This window comes from Triturus cristatus, chromosome 4_1 (genome assembly GCF_964204655.1).
Source record: "Triturus cristatus chromosome 4_1, aTriCri1.1, whole genome shotgun sequence".
Taxonomy (NCBI): Eukaryota; Metazoa; Chordata; class Amphibia; order Caudata; family Salamandridae; genus Triturus; species Triturus cristatus.
Window position 1 is genome coordinate 1,102,453,135 of NC_140585.1, and position 21,507 is coordinate 1,102,474,641.

The 21,507-nt window shown below is 42.0% G+C and overlaps 1 protein-coding gene across 1 annotated transcript in view; it reads right to left on the bottom strand.

Annotated features, from left to right (window-relative positions):
- Nucleotides 1-1,901: 1,901 nt before the first annotated feature.
- The window catches only part of SLC2A13 (solute carrier family 2 member 13), a 1,405,836-nt gene continuing 1,386,230 nt past the window's right edge, over nt 1,902-21,507 (bottom strand). The window contains exons 9-10 of the mRNA XM_085654105.1: nt 20,667-20,819; nt 1,902-6,321 (exon numbers count right to left, since the gene is read on the bottom strand). Coding sequence (XP_085510231.1) covers nt 6,095-6,321; nt 20,667-20,819 — 380 coding nt within the window. The 3' untranslated portion in view covers nt 1,902-6,094. The remainder of the gene's footprint in view (nt 6,322-20,666; nt 20,820-21,507) is intronic.

Sequence of the window (21,507 nt, forward strand, 5' to 3'; positions counted from 1 at the left end):
GAAAAGTGTTTTTCTCGCACTGTTGACTCGATGTCTCATCATGCAATTGACTTGAATAATTGTATCCGCCCACTGGGGGCCGTCATTTTGCTGAATAAATTGATGGAAATGTAACAGCTGCGAGCCTCAGATGTCATTTTTCGAATTGCCCAGGAAGAAGGGGTTGAGAAACCTTGAAACGCGTTGGCAGCAGAAATTAAACGTGGCACACGAAGGCAGACTGCATCTTTAAGCCGGTAGGCAGAGCAAAGTCGAGTGCGCTCCCAAAGCTGAGGGCGCTTTTGGTGAACATATATTACGCGGTGGTCCGACCGCGGGGAGCTGCACCATTGTTGGCTGAAAAAATGACAATCAGCTGTACAAGGCGACCGGTTTGCAATGGACATTACTGGATTAGCACTTTGCTCTATATGCGAAACAAGCCTGCCAAAGTGAGCTGCACCTACTATAGGTATTAAAAGACGAAAATAAAAAATGAACATTTGAACTTACTAAAGGAAAAGTGTTTTTCTCGCACTGTTGACTCGATGTCCCATCATGCAATTGACTTGAATAATTGTATCGCCCACTGGGGGCCGTCATTTTGCTGAATAAATTGATGGAAATGTAACAGCTGCGAGCCTCAGATGTCATTTTTCGAATTGCCCAGGAAGAAGGGGTTGAGAAACCTTGAAACGCGTTGGCAGCAGAAATTAAACGTGGCACACGAAGGCAGACTGCATCTTTAAGCCGGTAGGCAGAGCAAAGTCGAGTGCGCTCCCAAAGCTGAGGGCGCTTTTGGTGAACATATATTACGCGGTGGTCCGACCGCGGGGAGCTGCACCATTGTTGGCTGAAAAAATGACAATCAGCTGTACAAGGCGACCGGTTTGCAATGGACATTACTGGATTAGCACTTTGCTCTATATGCGAAACAAGCCTGCCAAAGTGAGCTGCACCTACTATAGGTATTAAAAGACGAAAATAAAAAATGAACATTTGAACTTACTAAAGGAAAAGTGTTTTTCTCGCACTGTTGACTCGATGTCCCATCATGCAATTGACTTGAATAATTGTATCCGCCCACTGGGGGCCGTCATTTTGCTGAATAAATTGATGGAAATGTAACAGCTGCGAGCCTCAGATGTCATTTTTCGAATTGCCCAGGAAGAAGGGATTGAGAAACCTTGAAACGCGTTGGCAGCAGAAATTAAACGTGGCACACGAAGGCAGACTGCATCTTTAAGCCGGTAGGCAGAGCAAAGTCGAGTGCGCTCCCAAAGCTGAGGGCGCTTTTGGTGAACATATATATATATATATATATATATATATATATAGTGGTGCAAAGAACATGATTTGATATTCAGTTTTCTTTACATAAAGGTTACATTACTGATAATCCTTTACATTGTAGACAGTTTCCAGAACTTTTTATACTTTCCGATTTTTAGAAATTGGAAGTACATTTCTCATTGACTTTGCAACCACTGTATTTTCCTTACAGTAACCTGTTTTACATCCTTAAAAGGTTTGGATGGTACCATACAATATACATAAAATAGGCACAAGCAGCGAAAATCCGTGTAATGGTGTTATTCTAAAATTAAGGAAAACAAGTCAAACGTAAAATGGCCGTCTCAACAAAAAACATACAGTGAAAAAAGTTGAAAAGTTCACCTGAAAGAGTGTTAGAACTGTGCAAAGGTGACTGAAGTGCAACCCACTGGCTACAAAAAAAAATGAAGATTTCCAATAACTCTACATTGTTTAACACTAACAGGTCATGTGGTTAGAATAATCCTGAGCAAATGCCAACACCTTGTACAACCCAGGCACGAAAACACCACAGAGGCGATTTACCAAGTAAGAAAAAAACTCTTTTCCAAGTCAAAACAGACAAGAGGGAGATCTACAGATGGCAACTGCTGTGACATATAATTTATTCATATGTTTGTAGGAGATTACCCTGCAGTACCAAAATACAGTGTTTTATGTTTAAATCAATGATACATATTCCTGCGAGAGGAAATGATTGTGCTGACATCATTTACATTGCCACTGCCTATGCCTCCTGAATATATTATAAATGACAAACTGTACACAAGGCTATGAAGATTTGTTATAAAACACCCACCATTTATGTACAGAAAACATTACTTTTTCACCTGGAGAACAATTCAGGAAAAAATTTCTAGGCAGCAGCTACATATACGCTGTAAACATTACCCGCAATTGTATTTAACACATTTCAACAAACAGCATATTATGGTTTTTTTCTGCTTCTGGCCTGGTATGAGATGTTTTTGCCTTCAACTTTGTCCACGTGAACTAGAGAAGACAATGTTTTGATTGTATTACATTTACAGTACATTGTGCACAAAAAAGTAATTTATAGAATGTAGTTAGATTTAGTGTAACATGGAATGTTGTTTTTGTGCATACATTAGTGTGGATAGCTTTTAGCTATAGCACTCTAAACTTTGTGCTCACATTTTAAAGTTAATACTGATATTAGTTCCTACCAGTTTTTGAAGCACCCAGATAATGTTGAGGGCATACTGTGCTATTATTATTTCAGCTCAATAGTATCAGCAAATACGAATGCCAGACTAATTAAAAAGACTCTAGAGTACATATGCCCACCAACAACCTAAGCATTCAACTAAAGTGAAACTGCCCATATAATTCCTTTGAGCAGCATTCATTGGTATATTTGAGGGTATTACTCATAGAACAAACTTATTTTATAAAGCTTGGGTTTATAATAGATACTTTAGATCGCATGCCTACATTCCTATTTAATAATAATTTTGGTCCATTTGGCCTTGAGAAATCTGGCAATACAGCTACAAGGCCCCTGCAAACAAAGTCAAACAAGAATGCACTGAGGGAAGGAAACTGTCACCAGAACAAACGAATGAACTCAGACTTGACCCCATTTTAAATATCCCATGTAATATAGTTTGTACCATAAGTTACACCAACAAATGCAAAAATGCTCACCAAAGTAAATAGCTAAGCATGTTGATTGCTCGCCTGAATACTGCACACTCTCAAGTTGCAAGCTGGAAAGGCCAGCCTGGCCCTTCCTAGTTCCAAAGTTGATTCACTGATTATCAATGATTGGGGTATCATCTTCATTATTACATCATTTTGAGGTTTCATTGATTTAGCACAGTAACCTGAGAGCTATTGGTAATGTTATTTTAGGAAAATATTTACCATTTGAAGTAACATCTAAGTGCACAAAATTGCTCTCCTCTTGTTGAGCATTTTATTGTCAAACTCTGTAAAAGTAAACAAAATGTCCTCAAAGTGCTCTCAAAATCTGTTTATTAAAAAAAGCTAAATATCTCCAATTTTGGCCGATGTTTCTTTTTTTTTTGGTCCCATCAGTAGCTGCAAACATTTTTAATGAGCCTAAATACAATGTGCTTCATTGTAAAAATGTATTCAGGTACCTTACGTTGTCATGTTTGCTAGTTCATAACTTTTTGACTGAGACCTCAGCCAAGCTCTTACATTGTGCAAAAATATGTTACCCTGCCAGTGTGATTTTGTGCAGCAACTATTTTTAAGAACGATTATGCAAATATGGTATCCCAAATGGTTCCAATCAAGAAATACTGTATCAAACTAGAAGGCTATGTGTATACCTCCCTGCACTAAAGAGTTTTGTAAAGTTTTGTAAGTGTAGAACAAGTTTAATTAATACTAAACTCCACACTTTTTCAGTCTACCTTAAAGTATATGTATTTGTATGTGGCACTTCAGTGTCCACCAGGTCCTGATCTTTGCTATAGAAAGTCTCAAAATATATAAATAAATACAAGACTTCATAAGTTAACACAATCTAGTAGACTGATACAGTGATCTGTGTGATAATGACAAATGCAGAAATGTAGGAATGCATTAATGAAGAGTTAATCAGGAAGAACACATATGAAGAAAAATACATTTAAAATTGCATAGACAAACCCGAAGAAACCCCTATGCAGAATACCAGAATAAATAAAATTGTTAATGACAGCTATAACCCTAACTCTGACAGGGGCCCTTACTCTAACCTCTTTCCCAAGCTCAAGCTTGATACACGAGCCCAACTGTCACATTAACCATCCCAGGCAGTAATCCCAGCTAATCTTAAAATTAAATATAACATTAGCTTTACTGCAATCCATTCACATGACCCTTATCTTAAATCTTACACAGTGCAATCCATAACCCAAGCTTCAACCAAAACACACCCCAAATTCTGAACTTTAGCACCGCCCCTTTAAATAACATCAACCATAATACAATCTCCACCCCTAAAAGTATTTATACTTTTCTTCATGGTATTTTCATAATTTACTTAATAATGGTGTCTTCATTTTCATATGATGCCTTAATCCAGTAGATGCCTTAAGACAACAGTTGATTTCAGCCAATACTGGGTAATCGTGTGCTTCTTCAGTGTGCTAATAATAACATGGTAAATGGCTGTGTAAATGCAACAGATATCAGTTACAGATATCATACCTATTCTTAGTAGACACAGTTTAACCTTCTTTATAGTGCGATGGCTAACACACATTGTGCTGTTGGTCCTCTCCTTTAGGAGAAACCACACACGAAAATCATTTTATGTAGCATTAAATGTGCCTTAGACGTTCTGCGTTTCCAATCCGGAGAGCCTATCACAATATGATAGCAGGAATTACACGAAGAAAGATTGTCGAGATTTGATCAGTGTGTTTTACTACTTGACTAAACTCTTCTACTGTAAAACGACTGCACCATCACAAGATATTTTATTGTGATTAGCGGTTCACAAGTAAAAAGAAACGTTTTGCCTTAATACATAGCCTAAAGAAGCATTGATACTTTGGCATACATCTGGTAAAATACCATATTTTGGCATCATACATACTTTGTTCTACTGCTAATCTTTATTAAATCATGGCCACACTTGTTGTCAAAGAAAACATTTGTTCTTTTGAATTCATCCCCTATAATTACATATAAATACATTTTAACTTTCAGACGAGACCAGAATGATTCTAAGAAACATAAGAACTGCGCACTTAACAAGTACTAGATAGAATAAACTGTCTTTATAGGCAAAGTGCACTGAGTTTTGAATTTTTAAAAAGAGGATCACCGTAATTTAACAACTAGTGTACAGCTTTCAGTATTGGCACTTCATTTTCAGTCATAATAGTACAAGTAGGGGTTTAACTCATTTCACTTTTCTATTTTCCAGATGTTATCAGTCAGTACTAAACCTTAATTTTTGGAATTTGTGTGAAGAGGCTCATTCCAGCACCAAAAAGATTTTTTTTTTGTAGTAAACTGTACCATGTGCTTATATGTGTGACTGTATTAATAATGACATATTATCCTATAAAATCATCCATATCTATAAATTATTTCACGCGTGATTTTTTCAAATTGCTATAAAACGCTCCTAAAGCAAAACATGGACACTATTTAAAAGGTCACAAAATCCATTCATTCTGCTTAGTTTATTTTCGTACAAACACTGATTTTTTTTTTAAAGATTTTTTTTAATATTCTAATTGTGTATGATATAAGTCAAGTATGTTTCATGGAAGTACCGTTCAGATTCATTGATGCCTTCTTAACCATATGGAATGTATATTGTCAGTATCACAAAACAAACCTTATACGGAGGACACATTCTACGAAGCTCAGTGAAAAAAAAAAAACAGAGATAAGCTGCTAACTGTGTATCCTCACTGACTATTCTGTAGCAATTTGGCCAAGTATGGAATGTACTGTAGTGTGTCTAGATGTTCCGAAAACAGACATAACGACTGCTACTGTGGTCCAATATATTGTGCACTTGTAGTTTCAACACAAGGGATCATAAAAATATCTTTCTTGCATTATTATAAAAGAGAGCAGCGCATCTTGATGTGCTGTTTCCACTTCAATTTCTGATCCATCGACATCTTCTGTTTACTTCCAAATCGAGAATTTGAGAATGGAAAAGGAGTTCCTAAAAGCGTAGAAAGAAGAACCAGACCAGAAGCAGCGTGATGAGGTCACCAGTAGCTGGCCTTCCCCCAGGAGGAAGCTTTACAAGATTAAATACATCTGCAGCCAGAGTCTACTCCACGTCAGAAGCATCATTGTCAGAAAGATGATAATTACTTCCCTTCACCCGAATGTACTCAATGTATCGCCCCTCATCCGTCTCCGTATTACCACATGTACATAGCCTGCTCTCGAACAATGATTCAATTTCCTCTAGCTTTTTTCCTTTCGTCTCTGGAAGGCAGCCATAGACGAAAATGACTCCCACTGCAGCAAGGCCCGAGTAGAGGAAGAATGCGCCTGAAAAACATAAAGCACACCAATAATAAAAAAACAGTGAGTCATGCAACTGCTCAGTGCTATTCATTTCATACCAACTCTGGATTTCCGTGCACAGATGTTGTTAAGAAAAGGCAGGCTTGCAGATGCAGCCTGCGAGTGCTAATTTTAAACAATGTGGTTTCAAAAAAAGAGGACATGATGCCAGCTTTTCTGCAATCACTCCCATTTAAATCATATATAGGAACTAACTACGTCGTGGACTCCCAGAACCGTTGGCAAGCTTTAAATTTGACTGTAGTGCACCACCTCAGAATTGCCAACCTCTTTTGTAAGTACTTTATGTTAAATTCATTTGAAAATTGTTATATATGTCTTGTATGTCCACCTAACAAAAAATACAGTAAGGTAGTGTGTGTGTGGGGGGGGAGGTAGTCTCCACATTTTGAGTATCTCTTTGCTGTATATACTCTTTTAATGTACTTTAGATGGATCTGCCAGTGGGACTAAAGAATGACTGTATTACTTACCGGTAAGGCAAATTTTTCTTAGTCCCGTTGTTTCTTGTCACAACACTTGTTTATGTGTATTATCTGCTCCTTTAAGACAGTCACCAGCCTTGCGCTCCCCAATTCATTATAAAAAGCACACCCAAATGCTTTTCAACGCTCAATCGTGTGAATCAGACCACCCCAAACTGCAATTCCTGATTAGGGACAGGGATTGGCTGAGAGTCTGTATCAGGGCCTGCTGGAACTCAGAAAGGGCCCAGCAGGAGCGATGAAATGCAAATTTAGTACCATTTGTTATGTGGCACTGTCTGGCTATTGTTCTGTGTCTGTATACATAAAGCAAAACTTTATGACACTTAACCTCAACTCTTCTCAAAAAAGGTGATCTGAAAGCTCTAGGATTTCCTTTTTCATAGTTTGATAGTGCTCAATCAATTACACTGCGAGAGATGATAGTGAAAAGTGATAGGCAGTCGAGACGCGGTAGATAATCTAAGTACTGGGCTTTACTTAGTAAGTCAATGCGAACATGTTCCAACAAGGTTGGAAGCAGATGTAATTATTTGACATAATCAGATCCGAAAAAACATATATTGGGCTGGTTTATTTGCCAGTCTTAGGACTCCTTTTGAAATTGGTACTACCCAATAAAAAAAATATTCTGTTACCATTGTCAGAGCATCACTGAAAAGTTACATTCCTACCCTTTGCCATCACACTGACTCTCCCACCTGTGCCCTCCCACCTGTGCCGTCCCAATCTCCTCACCCTCTGAACCATCATGTAAGCCTCACCCCATCCACCTACCCACCCACCACCTTTTCTATCTCCACTGTAAACTGTGATGTCGTAGTCCTACATTATGCACTGTAAAATCCCTATTAGGTACAGTGCTCCATTACTTTGAAGCTAGATTAGTGCTAAATAAATAGTATTCATACAAATGAAGTTGTTTTTTCCACCTTTTCTCTTCATATTGGAGGCATGTTATAGTTTGCTGGTCAGAATACAGTCCACCTATCTGCTGGGGTGTAGCTTCAAGGGGGGGTGTTTGGGATGTTACACCCCCTAATAAATATATTTTATGATAAATAGTTGGGCACAGGTGCTTTCAGTCGGGTATGGTGCGGTGTATGAAATTAAAAAGATATTTATATTGAGCAACTAAAACCCAAGTGTGTCTAGGCACTGACTCAAGAAGATAAGCGCAGAAGCCGACCCACAAGTTCAGAGATTAAAAAGCCAAGTTTGTCATGCTTTTCTAAAAGCCAGCAACTGAGTTCCAGAGTCTGGCAGTTCCCACCAGAATATTTCTGCCACCCCATCCAGCAGAGGACAAGGTTGTAAGCGGAGGTAGACCTCAGCGTCCGAGCTGGAAAGTACCATTGAAAATTACATTTAAAAAAGATTGGAGCTGTACCGTGTACATCTTTGAAAGCAATGCAAAGAGCCTTAAAGTTGATGTGCTTCTTCACTGGAAACCCGTGAAGTTGTCCGAGTGCAGAAGTGGCAGACTTGTGCTTGGGGATACCCAACAGCAAGCGAGCTGCAGCATTTTTCACAATCTGAAGTTTAGTGAGACATTGTTTCCTGATATTAACAAAAAGACCATAACAATAGTCAGCCCTGGATAACACCAGGGCTGTAGTGACCAGTTTTTGAAGATTGTGAGGGATAAACTGAAGAACTTTTCTGAGAAGTTTTAACATGTAAAATGAAGCTGAGGTAATAGTGTTGACATGCCCCTCAAAAGTAAGCTTGGAGTCGAAGGTTACGCCCAAATTCTTCACCTTACTTTCTGGTGTAGGGAAAGAACCAAACTCCTGTGGCCAATAGGAAGGCCACAAGAAGGACACGTTGTTTCCAAAAAGGACCTCAGTTTTATTGGAATTAAGCTTCAATAATTGGAAGCCATCCAATGACTGACTTGAAGTAGATAGTTGTGAAACCGTGTGGCTTTATTGGAAGGGTTGCTTGCCACAGGTGACATAATTTGGGTATCATCAGTGTAGGAAATCGCTGGGAAACCCAAAGACGGAATCATGTGTGCCAGAGGGGTGATGTAGATATTAAAAAGAGTTAGGCTCAGAGATGAGCCCTGGGGAACACCACAGGGGAGTGTAAAAGTGAGTGACTTAAAAACGGCTTGGGCAACAAATTGCTCACGATCAGTCAGGAATGATTCAAGCAATGTCAACGCTCTCCTCTTTATGCCTATTACATCTAGACGATCTAGCAGTCATTTATGATTAACAGTTTCAAAAACTGTGGAAAGATCCAACAGCACCAAGGCTGCATTACCCCCTGCATCAACTGTCTGACTGACCTGTTCAGATGTGATCTGAGCCAGTTCTGTACTGTGATGTTTCCTGAACCCATACTGAGTAAGTTCAAGATGCCCGAGCTTCTCAACAAAATCGGAAATTTCTATGTTCATAGCTTTCTCCACCATTTTCACAGGTAGAGGGAGTCTGGAAATGGGGTGAAAGCTGTTAAGGTCTGTGTTGTCCAAATTAGCGTTAATTCTTTCACTCTTAAAAAACCTATCAGATTTCACTTGGAATTTTTACACACAGACAAAAACACAAACACACGCTCTGTTTAGCCAAACCTCTAAAATGTTGGTTATTGTACAAAATAATGTGCTTTCTCTCACTTAGTACCCCTACCAATATGTGTTCCTCTGTCTTTCCGCTGCCCTTTAAGCAGGAGTGGCCCATTCAGGTAAGAGCAGTGGGGCGGGGGGCTCGACAGACAAGAGAAAATTCATTATTTGAGCCCCTCTTTGCATCCTGCATTTCGTATAATGTAATTTAACATTATGTGCCAGTGTGATTGTTGGGAAATCTGAGGCGCACACCCACCAATCTTACTGACCAAGCTACATCCCTGCCTATCTGATGAATAACTTACACCTATAATCAGAGACTGGGTCCTGCTACATATTGCACAACACACAGATGTTTTGGAATTTCAGTTCTGAGAAAAAACAACTTCTCCTTTAGACCTCCCTGTTGAATGCCCACCCTTAATTTAACAAAGCAGAAAACTCCCTTCTTCCAGGGCTTTTAGATTCCCCTATTCCAGGAAAGGTGAAAGGGCTTCTCACCTAACTAAATAAAATAGCAGTCAAATAATCCTAGTTACTTGATGCGCCGTTTAATACAATCGATGAATGTGGCCTCTCGCAGATGATTGTAACCTTAATTAAAAGCTGTTTTTATACTTACACTGCCCTGACTGAACCAGAGTAATGCACTAGAAGTAGATGTACTAACATTTTACACAACACAGCACAGCAAATAAGATTAGCTGATGCACGTTAGGCTGTCATATGCCAACGTACACCCCCTTGCACCACAGTGCAAGGGAGGGTGCATTCTGTCAAGCAAAGGTACAAAACTATGCTTTAACACTTTTCCCGCTTTCTATGCTTGCTGTGCATTGCATTACACATGCAAAGTTAGAAAAATGTGGAGAATTTTAAAACTTAACTCTGCTGTTGCGCCTACCTCGAGGAGGCATAATATTTTGGGTGCAAATGCCAGACTACAAATGTTAGTAGCAAGGGACTTGCATCGAGGCCCATAGGTAGTTGAATGGGACATTCCCATGGACCATCCACTCCTGGCACTCTCCAGTGATGCATAGCAGCACTTGATACTACTTTGCATTAATTTGAGCAATTTTCCTACTTAAATTGTGCGTTGCATTGGAATGTTAATCCCACCACAACGTTTTGCGCCGAGTTTGTGTTGCACAGTAATACAAACCTGGCACAAGGAGTTAGTAAGTCTGTACCTTAGTTGTTTGTGTAAAACAGAAATCAATCACATTTCTTTTTTTAATTTATCCTCAATCATGGTAGAAAGGCACTCTGAACATTTAATTTCAGCTTTTAATTTGTAAACGTCTATGAGCTCAGCTGACATCAAAATGAAGGTTCAGGGAAAGCAAAGAGTGTATAGCAAGTACATAGGAAACAAAATGTGCATAGCAAGTCCTAGATCATTCATCTGACAATTCCCTTTCGTCATGGTAACGTCCCTTGGAGTATCCATCTGTTACAGTTAGTCACCTTTTGTCAATGATAATGCAATTCTTGTATAAGTATGCATGAGTAAAATATTGCTTTAAATTATAACATTCATTACAGCTGCTTCTAGATTTGTGAAATATGCAAGTTATGCTTAAAGCATACTTAAAGTATGTATTTTACCAGGAGTAAGCCAGATTTACGACTGTAAATGCATTGTGCTAATCACCCTTAAGAGCCACTGAACCGGACACAGTGTAATACTTTTTTATCACTAAACTGTTTTCACTATAGCTTTCCTTCTAGATAGCTTTCACTGCCTTTTATTAAGTGTTCCTTCTGTTTTAAGATGAGCGTAGGAAGATTTAGTAGGATCTGCACTTCACAAGCCTTTGAGAATACATCTGACTTTTATGGTAGAAGTTACCCACTAATATTCATCAATTAGTTCTGCACCAGTGCTTCCAACCTTTTTAGAACCATAACCCACTTTTTAGAATGACAAACCTTTGTGACATACCTAGCTTTAATGGCCATTAGGCGATTTTTTAAATCCAACTAATGCATTGTGTGACAGTACACACTCCTTACAGACAGCACATTTTCTATTGAAATGGCACTTCATTTGCACAACATGAGTAAGTAGGGCAACATCTTGCCCCAAACCGGATGCACAGCCTTTTAATGTCATGCCACCTTGGCAACCAATTCAAATTATTCCTTCATTTTAAAACAACGTTTTAACCATGTAATCCTTTTTTGATGTATCTTTCATTAAATTCAATCTTTACTTAAATCCACACACGGGATGTTATGCCATTTCCATGTTTCTAATGTTGAAGCTGTGCCCATCCGGACCTCTTGCTCAAACACGACCAGCGCAGGAGTTCGTCCAAAACAGCGTTTATTTTAAAAACCCAATGCATTTCGGGCCCCAAGTGCCCTTCGTCAGGGGACACTATAAACAAGTAAAACAAATATTAATTACTGTCATAGCCCATAGTTAACATCTTGCATCATCGTCGTAAATCAGTGCTAAGTTTGACATTTGTTTACAATCACCATATTCATCTCCTCCGAATAAACCCCTTCATGAGCAATGTTAATGTTGCCCTTCTATTTTCATGGAAAACCGAACGTTGCTCTCAAGCTTGTGCGTCTAACCCTTCAATCCCTTTGTTCTACGTCACAACCATTTACCCTTCGTTTATATCGGTACACGAATCTTGCAACCAACCACCCCCAATACCAATCCGATGACTTCACATACCTGCTTCAAACGCAAATGCTAATCCATCGCCATCATTGTTTCAGTAAATGGTTGTACACCCCTTGGGGCCACTCCCCTATAACCGCTGCCTCTCCAAACCACACCTACTGATTAGCGCAGCTGATTAACATATTCCCGCCATGAAAATACTGGCAGCTTTGCCTCTAAATTAAGTCAACTACATTACCGGTAATGCAGCACTTCCAAGTATTGAAACATCTGGTGCCATGTGGGCAGGGCATTATACCGACGAGCAAGCATTAAGACAAGCATGGACATAAACAAAATAAATAAAATAATGAAAACAAGAAGAAAAAGGTGTGCACCCTACCACCCCTATTGAACTACATTTGCACGGGCATACAATTTTACCGAACATAAATGATAAAGTGTGGAAATCGAGTTTCAGTGAATATTTGTGCTTTACCAAGTAAAGTGTCTTGATTTGTTTTGATCGTATTAAAATTATTGCTTCCATCACACTTCAGAATTACAAAAATGTGCTCAAATGTTGCTTTCCTAACTGCTGAATGTGTACAGTTCATTAAAGAGAGCGAGAGAGACAGAAATATTAAGTTTATTTGGAAATTAGTTCATTAAACCAAGCCGTATTCAACCATATCACAGTTCCCTATATACAATATATTTATACTAAAAATATTTCAAATTCATACAATACATTCATAAAATCCCAATGGGTTCATCCACATGTATTGACCATCATAAAATTGTCTCAATAGACTTATCCATAGATAAAACAACACTTATGCATAATATACCTTTTCTAAAAAAATCCCTTAAAATACATGATACAATCATCAAAAATATAGGAGGCAGAGAGCCTGAGTCTCAATAAAACAAGTATTCATAAAATACATTTGCAATTGCCACCCCAACACACAAAGAAAATACCAACATTAAAGTCCAGATTGTATGTAAGATCCTTACCTTACCCCCTAATTATTCAATTTCCTTAAGGTTGCTAAAAAGCAGTCTATGGCAAACGCAACATCTGAAAAGCACATCTCATATAATATTTTAATGGCATCTAGCCTTCTTCTTAAAGCGTATTCAATTAAGATAGGCCATATAAACTTAATTAAGATAGGCCGTATAAACTGTTGCCTAAAATTTACAAAATATAAACAGTCAATTAAAATATGTATACTAGTGCTTTATGAGTTCAATTCACACTTGCAGAGATTTTCCGCATTCAAAATTCTCCCAATTATCATGGGAATAGCAAAACCCAAGATTTAACACTACCCCAAACTTCAAGATCTCTGTGTGCCTTATCGGGTTTGGGATGTCTGAAAGATATCGGAAGCTTGTAACTTCCTGCCAAGAATGATGTCAATACAATATCGAGTTCTTTGTGTTGAGGTAGCTTAGGTCCTTAATTCTGAACTCCAAGGCAGCATTTTCCTTTAGTTCCTTTTTGTTTTAGTTATTTAACTTCACAATACTAAAATTATTTAAGTTTAATGTGTGAGCCACATCCTTTAGCCTGCGCGTAGTATCCCTTGCCTAGCATAATTCACTGCTGCAGATTTCTTTCATGCCGAGCAAAGATACTTTAGGCTATATTTATTAAAGGGTTGGGTCGCTATAGCACCTCTCAACGGGGTGCAAAAGCGACGAAACCCTTAAGATGTGACTTATAAAGTCACGCAAGGTACACTTTCGTGGCCCTGAGAGGCTTGATAATCCAGAGTAACTGAACACAGCGCAAATCTCTGCATTGTGTTACTCTGCCCCAGGGAGGCGTTCTGTGGGTGTTCCCATGCAAAACCCGTGGATTTTGACACATTACAAGATTTACCATAAGTGGTAGCCCTGGGAATGTGCCAAAACTGCTACACATCCCCAGGGGAGGCGAAACAAGAAGAAATATATGTATTTATCATCGTTTTTTTCCTCTTTACAGTTGTGCTGCATTCTGTGGGCCACTTTTACTTAGGTGCCCGGGCCTATTTTTGTCCCAGTGTGACTCTGAAGACGGTTCTATTCCCCAATTTAATAACTTAATCCAGAGCTGTTCACAATTTATTTTGTCAAAAGCAATACTGTAATCAATGATGCAAGCATAAAGAGTTATGTTTATATGCTTGCCTTCTTTGCTAAAATGGTCAGTGCTGCAATGGTATGAATAATTAAACATCAGTCACGGAATTCAGTTAGTGTGGTAGTTACGTTTTTATCATTCACCCAGCTTTTTAGGTTAAGTCGGTATTTTGCAAACAACTTGCATTCTCATTCTGAAAGGACAGTTATTTGTAGTGTCTGCAGGGAAATGTTTGGGAATATTAACTGTGTCTTCCCCTTCTGATATGAGGGTTTTCAGTAAAGTTGCTATTTTCAGTTTATCCTACTAATATTTATTCTCCACCAGCACCACCTTTCCAACACAGTCCTTTGCCTCCAAAATCAACCCTTCTTATAAAAAGTCTAGGTGTGCCTATGGAATGTACCTAGGATATAGTTTGCTTGCCAGGGAGTTCACCATAAGCTTTTCGGTTGAGCTCTTATACTGTACTTTGCATTTCTTGGACTTGGCATTCTCCATGCCCCTCTCCCAGAGAGGAGAATGTGGATCCCTTTGAGCACTGCTGGCAGGCGTAAACTTGCAATTAGAACACTGTACAGTTGTTTGATACATATTTGCATTACACATATGCACACATTAAGGCAGAAGAAGATAAAGTGATTTAGAAAGAATCACAATTCTTAATCAAGTGCTCAAAGTGAACCTAAAACCTAGGCCTTGGGGCTCATGGTCAGCAACTTAGCTACTATTCATCTCTGAAAACATCCTTTACACAACAGAAACGGGCTTCAATGTTTTTTCTCTAAAGAACTCCCTATCACTCAACAGTTAGCAACTTTTGTTTATGATCCTGCTACTCCATGGTTCATTAACTCTACTTACTGTTTATGATTTGGACCAATGTCTCCGGTGTATCCTTTGCTTTGTTAAAGAGCACTCTTTAAGCATGACACATTCCTGGTGACCATGTGTGGGCCCTGTTATGCAGAAATCATGGTGCTATTGGTCTCAACGATTCTCCACACCTCTGGTTCATAGGGTGTTCAGAACTCCATCTGGGGGATCTGTCCTTGATAACAATAGTCACCCACTTGTAGCAAGGGAGGCTGTGCTCTCCACTTCAGGCTTGCCTTCCGGTTAATGGCTTCCCTCCTAGCCTGCGTGGCTTCACTGTAGATGAGCCGGGGCACAGTTGGTGGTGCTGTGCAGGGTTTGGCGATAAGTGTTCAGGAACTGGTGTAAACGGCTTGCAGCTTCCTCACCTTGTCCTACTCCTATCCAGGGCACCCAGTTGAGAGTCCATATGAAACGTTCCACTCCTCCATTCACCTGGGGCCACTTTCAGCATGATTTTCCTATGCCGAATGGCAGGAGAGGTGAGGTACCCCTGTAACTAATGACCTTGAAATGAAGGCCTGTTGTCAGACTTTGTCCTTCGGCAGGCCCACTATAGCGAAGGTCTTATCCAGCACTACCTTGACTTGAGATAACGCTGTGGATGACAACACCTCCATGACTGGGAATTTTGAGTGTGAGTCCATCATTATAACAGTGCTACGACCATCGGGGATACTCCCAAAGTCAATGCTGATCTTTGTCCATGGTTCCAGACTTGGTTCTTCAGTGAGGATTGGCGAGGACAGCTGTTCCCTACCCGTGATGGCACAAGAATGGCATTGGTGCACGGTCTCATCGACCAGAGTATCCATTCCAGTAAACCATACCTTGCTGAACAGCTGGGCCTTAGTCTTCGCTGCGCCTTGGAGCCCCATGTGAGCGAGTTTGACTACCTGGACCCACAGCTCTCCCGGGGCCACGGTAAACTCACCACAGAGCAGTATTCCATGCAGCCCTTCACTGAACTCGTCTCCTGCCTTGTGAGCTGGTCATCCTCGGTTAGCGGCCAGGAGCCGTCGAGGAAGTGCTGCCACTTCCTTTAGGCTAACACTTGTTTGACCCTTGTGCTCTTCTTCCTTGTCCAGCCGCGGGGCTTCTGTCGGCAGGGGGTGGCGATACAGAGTCGAGCCAAGTTGTTGCCGCCGGGGCGGTAGGCAATGTCAAACTTGTATGCTTGTAGTTGTACTGCCCATCTTTCGCTCCTGGGGGGGATCCAGGCATCTGGCTACACCAACAGAGGGATGAGCGGTTTGTGGTCGGCCACCATCCTGAACTCGTGGCCGTAGAGGTAGAGGTGGAAGTGTTGACAGGCCCACTTTAGGGCCAAAATCTGTCTCTCGATCTGGGCATACCTTATTTCTTCCTTATTTCTGTTTCCGAGAGTTCGCTGCTAGCGTAGGCTATGGCCAGCCTGTCCTCGTTGGTGTTTAGCTCCGTCCTTTTCCCTAGTTGGAAATAGGCCATGGTGGTTTTATCCTTGAGTGCTTTTTTAATTGCCTTGAAAACCTAAGTGGCTTGCGGGCTTCATTCCCAAGACATACCGGTGTGTGTGGGAGCCCTCAGGGGCTTGGAGAGAGAGACCAGGTTGAGCACAATAGTTAGCCATTCAAACTGCGCAAAAACCCAGGAACCCAACGGAAGTCCGCAGCATTCTTGGGATGGCCAAGGCCTTTTTGGATCTACTCTGAGGCCCTCGCTGGAGAATGGGTACCCAAAGAACTCTACTGACTGGTAGAAGGAACACTTGGCTCTTTTCAGGGTGAGGCCACAGACAAACAGGCGGTGTAGCGTGTCTCGAAGGCACGGCTGGTGCTCTCCCAGGATACTTGAAAATATCAAGATTACGTCGCTAAAATTAAGGTCTTCCATCAGGCCGCACAGCGTCTCCTTCTTGATGGTGTTTTGAAAGACCTCCGCTGCTGAGGAAACGCCGAAACTCAGCCTCTTGTTCCACCGCAGGCCCACATGCGTGGAGAAGGTCGTGATGTACCTGCTCTCGGGAGCCAGCTCCAGTTGGTGGTATCCAGAGTTAAGGGTGAGTTTGGAGAACCACTGAGACCCATTGAGATCCGCCACAATGTCATCCATCGTGGGTGTGATGTGGCACTCTCTCTTGACAGCCCGGTTTGGGAGGTGCATGTCGACACAGAGTCTGATCGCTCCTAGTTGCATCGGCTTTGGCGCGATGACCAGATCTTCAAGTGCCTGTAACTCTCGTTCCACTTGGGGCCTCAAAGGAAAGGGAACTCTCCTGTGTCGCAGGGCCATTGGTGTGACGGATGTGTTGATGTGAAGTTTAAACTGTTTGTTTTTGAGCTTGCCTTGTGAAGTTTAAACTGTTTGTGTTTGAGCTTGCCTAACCCTTTGAACAGTTGCGTGAAATCGGCCAGGATGGAATCTGCATGGGGTTCACAGAACTGGTTAGCAAAGAACACCAACTCCTGACCTTTGGCAGTGTGGCAGCTTAGCAGCGTGCCTTTCTTGCCCTCCATGACCTGGAACTTGGCCCGGGTTGTCTGCTGTACATCCACTTCGATCACTCCTCGCAATGGCATGGGGTTGGCCCCCCCATACGTGTAGATTTTTGCTTTGGTGTGAGTGAGAGGAGGGCATGGTGCGAGGAGCTCATACTGGTCCGAGCCCATCACATTTACTGATGCCTGTGTCTATGAGGGCTCTCACAGTTGTGTTCGCGACCTTGGTGGTGCACATGGGAGGGCCATCTTCTGCGGTCTGTGTGTCTGGCAAATGATACAACAAATACATCTTCCTCCTCATCGTTTGCATTGAAGTTTGACCCGTGCACAGGGGGTTGCTGGTGATGCCCGCAATTTTCCAAAGGTGATCCTCGACCTCCTGCTGCGTCAAACCTTAGCAAAGTGATTTGGTTTGCCACATCTGGAGCAGGTCTTGCCTTTTGCAAAGCATACACCCGGTGTTCAATGTTCCAGACTGCAATTTCTGCAGGGCCCGCTGGGGACGGTCACAGTGGTGGGCTTGTCGGCCTGGGTGTTTTTGCATGGCATCCATCTTTTCCTCTTTAATGGTGATGGATCTGGAGGGACACGGCGTCAACAGGTGTTTGTTGTGGGCTGCTTACATCTCTTCCACACTTGAGTTAGATAGTTCATGAAACCTAGCTAGTATGAGAATGTCACCCAGGGATATGCCTGGTTGTCTTAGGATCAGCCACCAGAGCACCGCAGACCGACACTCTTGGATGACCTGGGCCCAGATCTCCTCCCATTGGTCGTGGAAGGTGCACGTGCTTGCCAGTATCGCATAGAACATGTCCACATACTCCACGTCTGAGTGCTTGGCTTGGCGTAGCTTGAAGCGTTCAAAATCCGGGTTGATCTGGGGATCAAAGTTTTTATTGAGGGCTCTTACTGTTGCATCAAAATCATCATCTTCGCCCCTGTCAGGTGGCGTTTCGCACAATTCGTAAAACTCAGCACTTCCATACTGCATGAGCAGGGACCATTTGATGGCGCGATCCGTTTCCCTGGTGCCTCGGAAATAGTGATTGAGGCATCCAATCCATTACTGCCATCGTGGGGTGGCAGTTGCGGGGTCAGATATCTCGCTGAATGGAGGAAGTGGCGTTACTGCCGCATGGCTGTGGTGTTGCGGGGCCTGTGCGGTGTCTCTTGGAGGAGCCACCACTCATGCTGCTGCTGAACGCTCATGGCATGCAAGGCCTGGGTTCACTGGCCTCAATAGAATGGGGAAACGTAGCGTGGCAGAGAGGGTAAAAAAAGTGGCGTGGCACTCCCACGATTATTGAGGGTTGCCTCTGAAATTACACTATATATCTTGTTGTGGGGCTCCTTCTGAAAGTCCTCTATTTTGTTCATCTGTGCTCGTTTTTCTTTTGTCCCTTCCTTTTGTTTTTCTTTGGAAAGATGTATCTTCCTCCATGTGTCAGTTTGGATTCAGATTAATGTCTGGAACGCTCCTTGAGTTCCAGCAGAGCGTCCGTCGTCAGCCCAGGTGGTTAATTAGCTGTGAGAAACAGCATAGGCGAGCTCTCCATCAGAGATATCCATTGCATGGCTTTTACCGCTCTGTGAGTCTCTGCAGGGAGCAGGAGGGAGATGTGCGTGTAGTACCCCACCCAGGCATCCCCTCTGCCGTGCGGTGTCTGGAGTCAGCGGCTGCCAGCCACAGATGGGCGGTGAGCAGGGCTGAGGCAGGCCAGTAACCAAGCTTGTCGTCAGGCACCTACTGCCGCAGATGATAAGTCCGGAATGCGCCGGGCTGGGTGGATGTAGTGGCACGGGCCACGGAATTGCAGGTAGGCCCGATGGTGGTACTGGGGAATCTGGATCTACCGGCACTAGAGTTCAAGGCGAGGTTGTGTGCGATGTCTTGCCTTGCTCCTTGACGAGTTCTGAGGCAGCATGGATCAGTACTGGCCTCATCGCCAGTGTCGTGTGAGGCTTAGCCCTTCCTGCTTAGGTCTCGAGGGCCCTTGGTGCTCTGCACGAGAAAACGCACACAGTGGCTTACTGCTGGCAAAGACCCTGTGCGGTCTTACGCCAGTTTATTTATCTCCTCGGGCCACTGCCGGCCCAGGGAGGTTTACAGGTGGCAACAAAAGACTACACAGGCCGGGTGGCTCTCTACACCCACTTCCCTGAATATCTCACTGATCCATATGTATACCTCTTATAAAACCAGCCATAATGTGACTGTAAATGTGTCACATCAGGACCTTTAAAGTCCTGAGTGATGCTACAGAGTGCTGACTAAGCCTAAGACACGACCTGATAACCCGCGTAGACTGCCATCTTTACCAGTGCCATTAAGGGGTGGGGGCTACAGATATTGCAAGAGCTGTTTAACTATGGCTCCTCTGGTTGTCTCAGATGCTACACACCTCACCACCTGTGGTACATCAACAGAACCTTAAAAATAAGATGAACTGCTAGCTTATCCACGCTCAACAAGTCAGGCTTTGGGTTGTTTCTGTGCTACTGTGTCACTTTTACACCTACACCTTTGCCACACTCCTGTAAGGTGCTTCACTGGCACTTTCAGGACTTAGTGGAAGGCTCAGCCATTTCGTGAAGTGCAGTGTCGAACTGCTAAAACGCACTTTGCTGCAAAGTCTCTCTGCTCCAAACTATGTTCAATGGTTAGTGTGTGTGTGAGAGTAGTTGAGCGTGTTGCCAGAATCTAAAAGATTGAGAAACATGTTAATAGTGGGAAAATATTTGTTTGACTAAGGGAGAACAGCATCCCTAACCGGCAGGGTAGTACAACCACAATGAAAATTGAATATTGGTGCTGACAAGGTTTCTCAAAGCTTAGTACTGATATTTGTGTTTGCCAAGAATCAACGTACACACTGCAGGGGCCTCAGACACGCCAACAAAACCAGGGACAAACTTTCCACACAGTTATCCTCCGGCTCTTATTGATTCAATTTAGAAAAAACACTTCTTGAAACGAGGCTCATTACACATTCTGCAATGAAAACTGCAATTTTGCCGCTGTCATCCCATAAAACGGTGTTTCAAAAAGAACATTGTTTAATAAGTTTGAACAGACTCGCGCAGACACCAATCGAACCCTCAAAATATGTGCTGATTTTCTTACCATAATAGGTCAGATATTCTGCGGTATGCAAGAATGTTAGTGAAACAAGAACATTGAAAATCCAGTTCACTCCAGATGAACAAGCATTCCCTGTACTTCTTGCCCAGAGCGGATAGATTTCAGAATTCACAGTCCATGGCATTGGTCCCATCCCTGACAGAAACAGAAATCAAAGTCATTAAGTTAAACCGAATGAATGGCTGATATATGTTTTCAGTGATCATGAGGACTTACAAACCAAGAAATCATTGTACTTCAGGCTGGCAGGTTTCAGTTGTACGGTTTTCAAAATCGCCATTTACTCTTGCAGTGACTTTAGCTATCAAGGGATACTTGAATTGAGCATTGAGATCTATAAACACCGGCAGCCCTCAACATTGTGACCAGGTGCAGCGCGGCGGCTGGAATTCCTCAGCACCTGGTGTGTGTGCATTCCAAACCTTTTCGGAGAGGGTGCCACCTCTCTGCTTCGATAGAGCATAGTAACCTAGGGTGTGACTGGGATGCTCCAAATAACATTCACCTATGTTTTAACAGTTACTTCTCAATAAGTGGGTGGGAGAAATCGGGTTGTTGGTTGAAGGGGAGGGGGTGAAACCCTCCTTAAGCAACAGCCACAATCCTAGTTAGGGCGAACTTTAAGCAATCACTAAATTAACATATGCTTAACCCTCTACTCGCTTCGCACAAAAGCAGTCAGGCTTAACTTCAAGGCAATGTGTAAGTTATTTATACAGCATACAAACAGCAATAAAGTGAAAACACAACACAAGAAAAATCCCTCCACCAATTTTAGAAAAAATAGAGTGAAATTTAATAAATTATTTGACACCAAACCAAC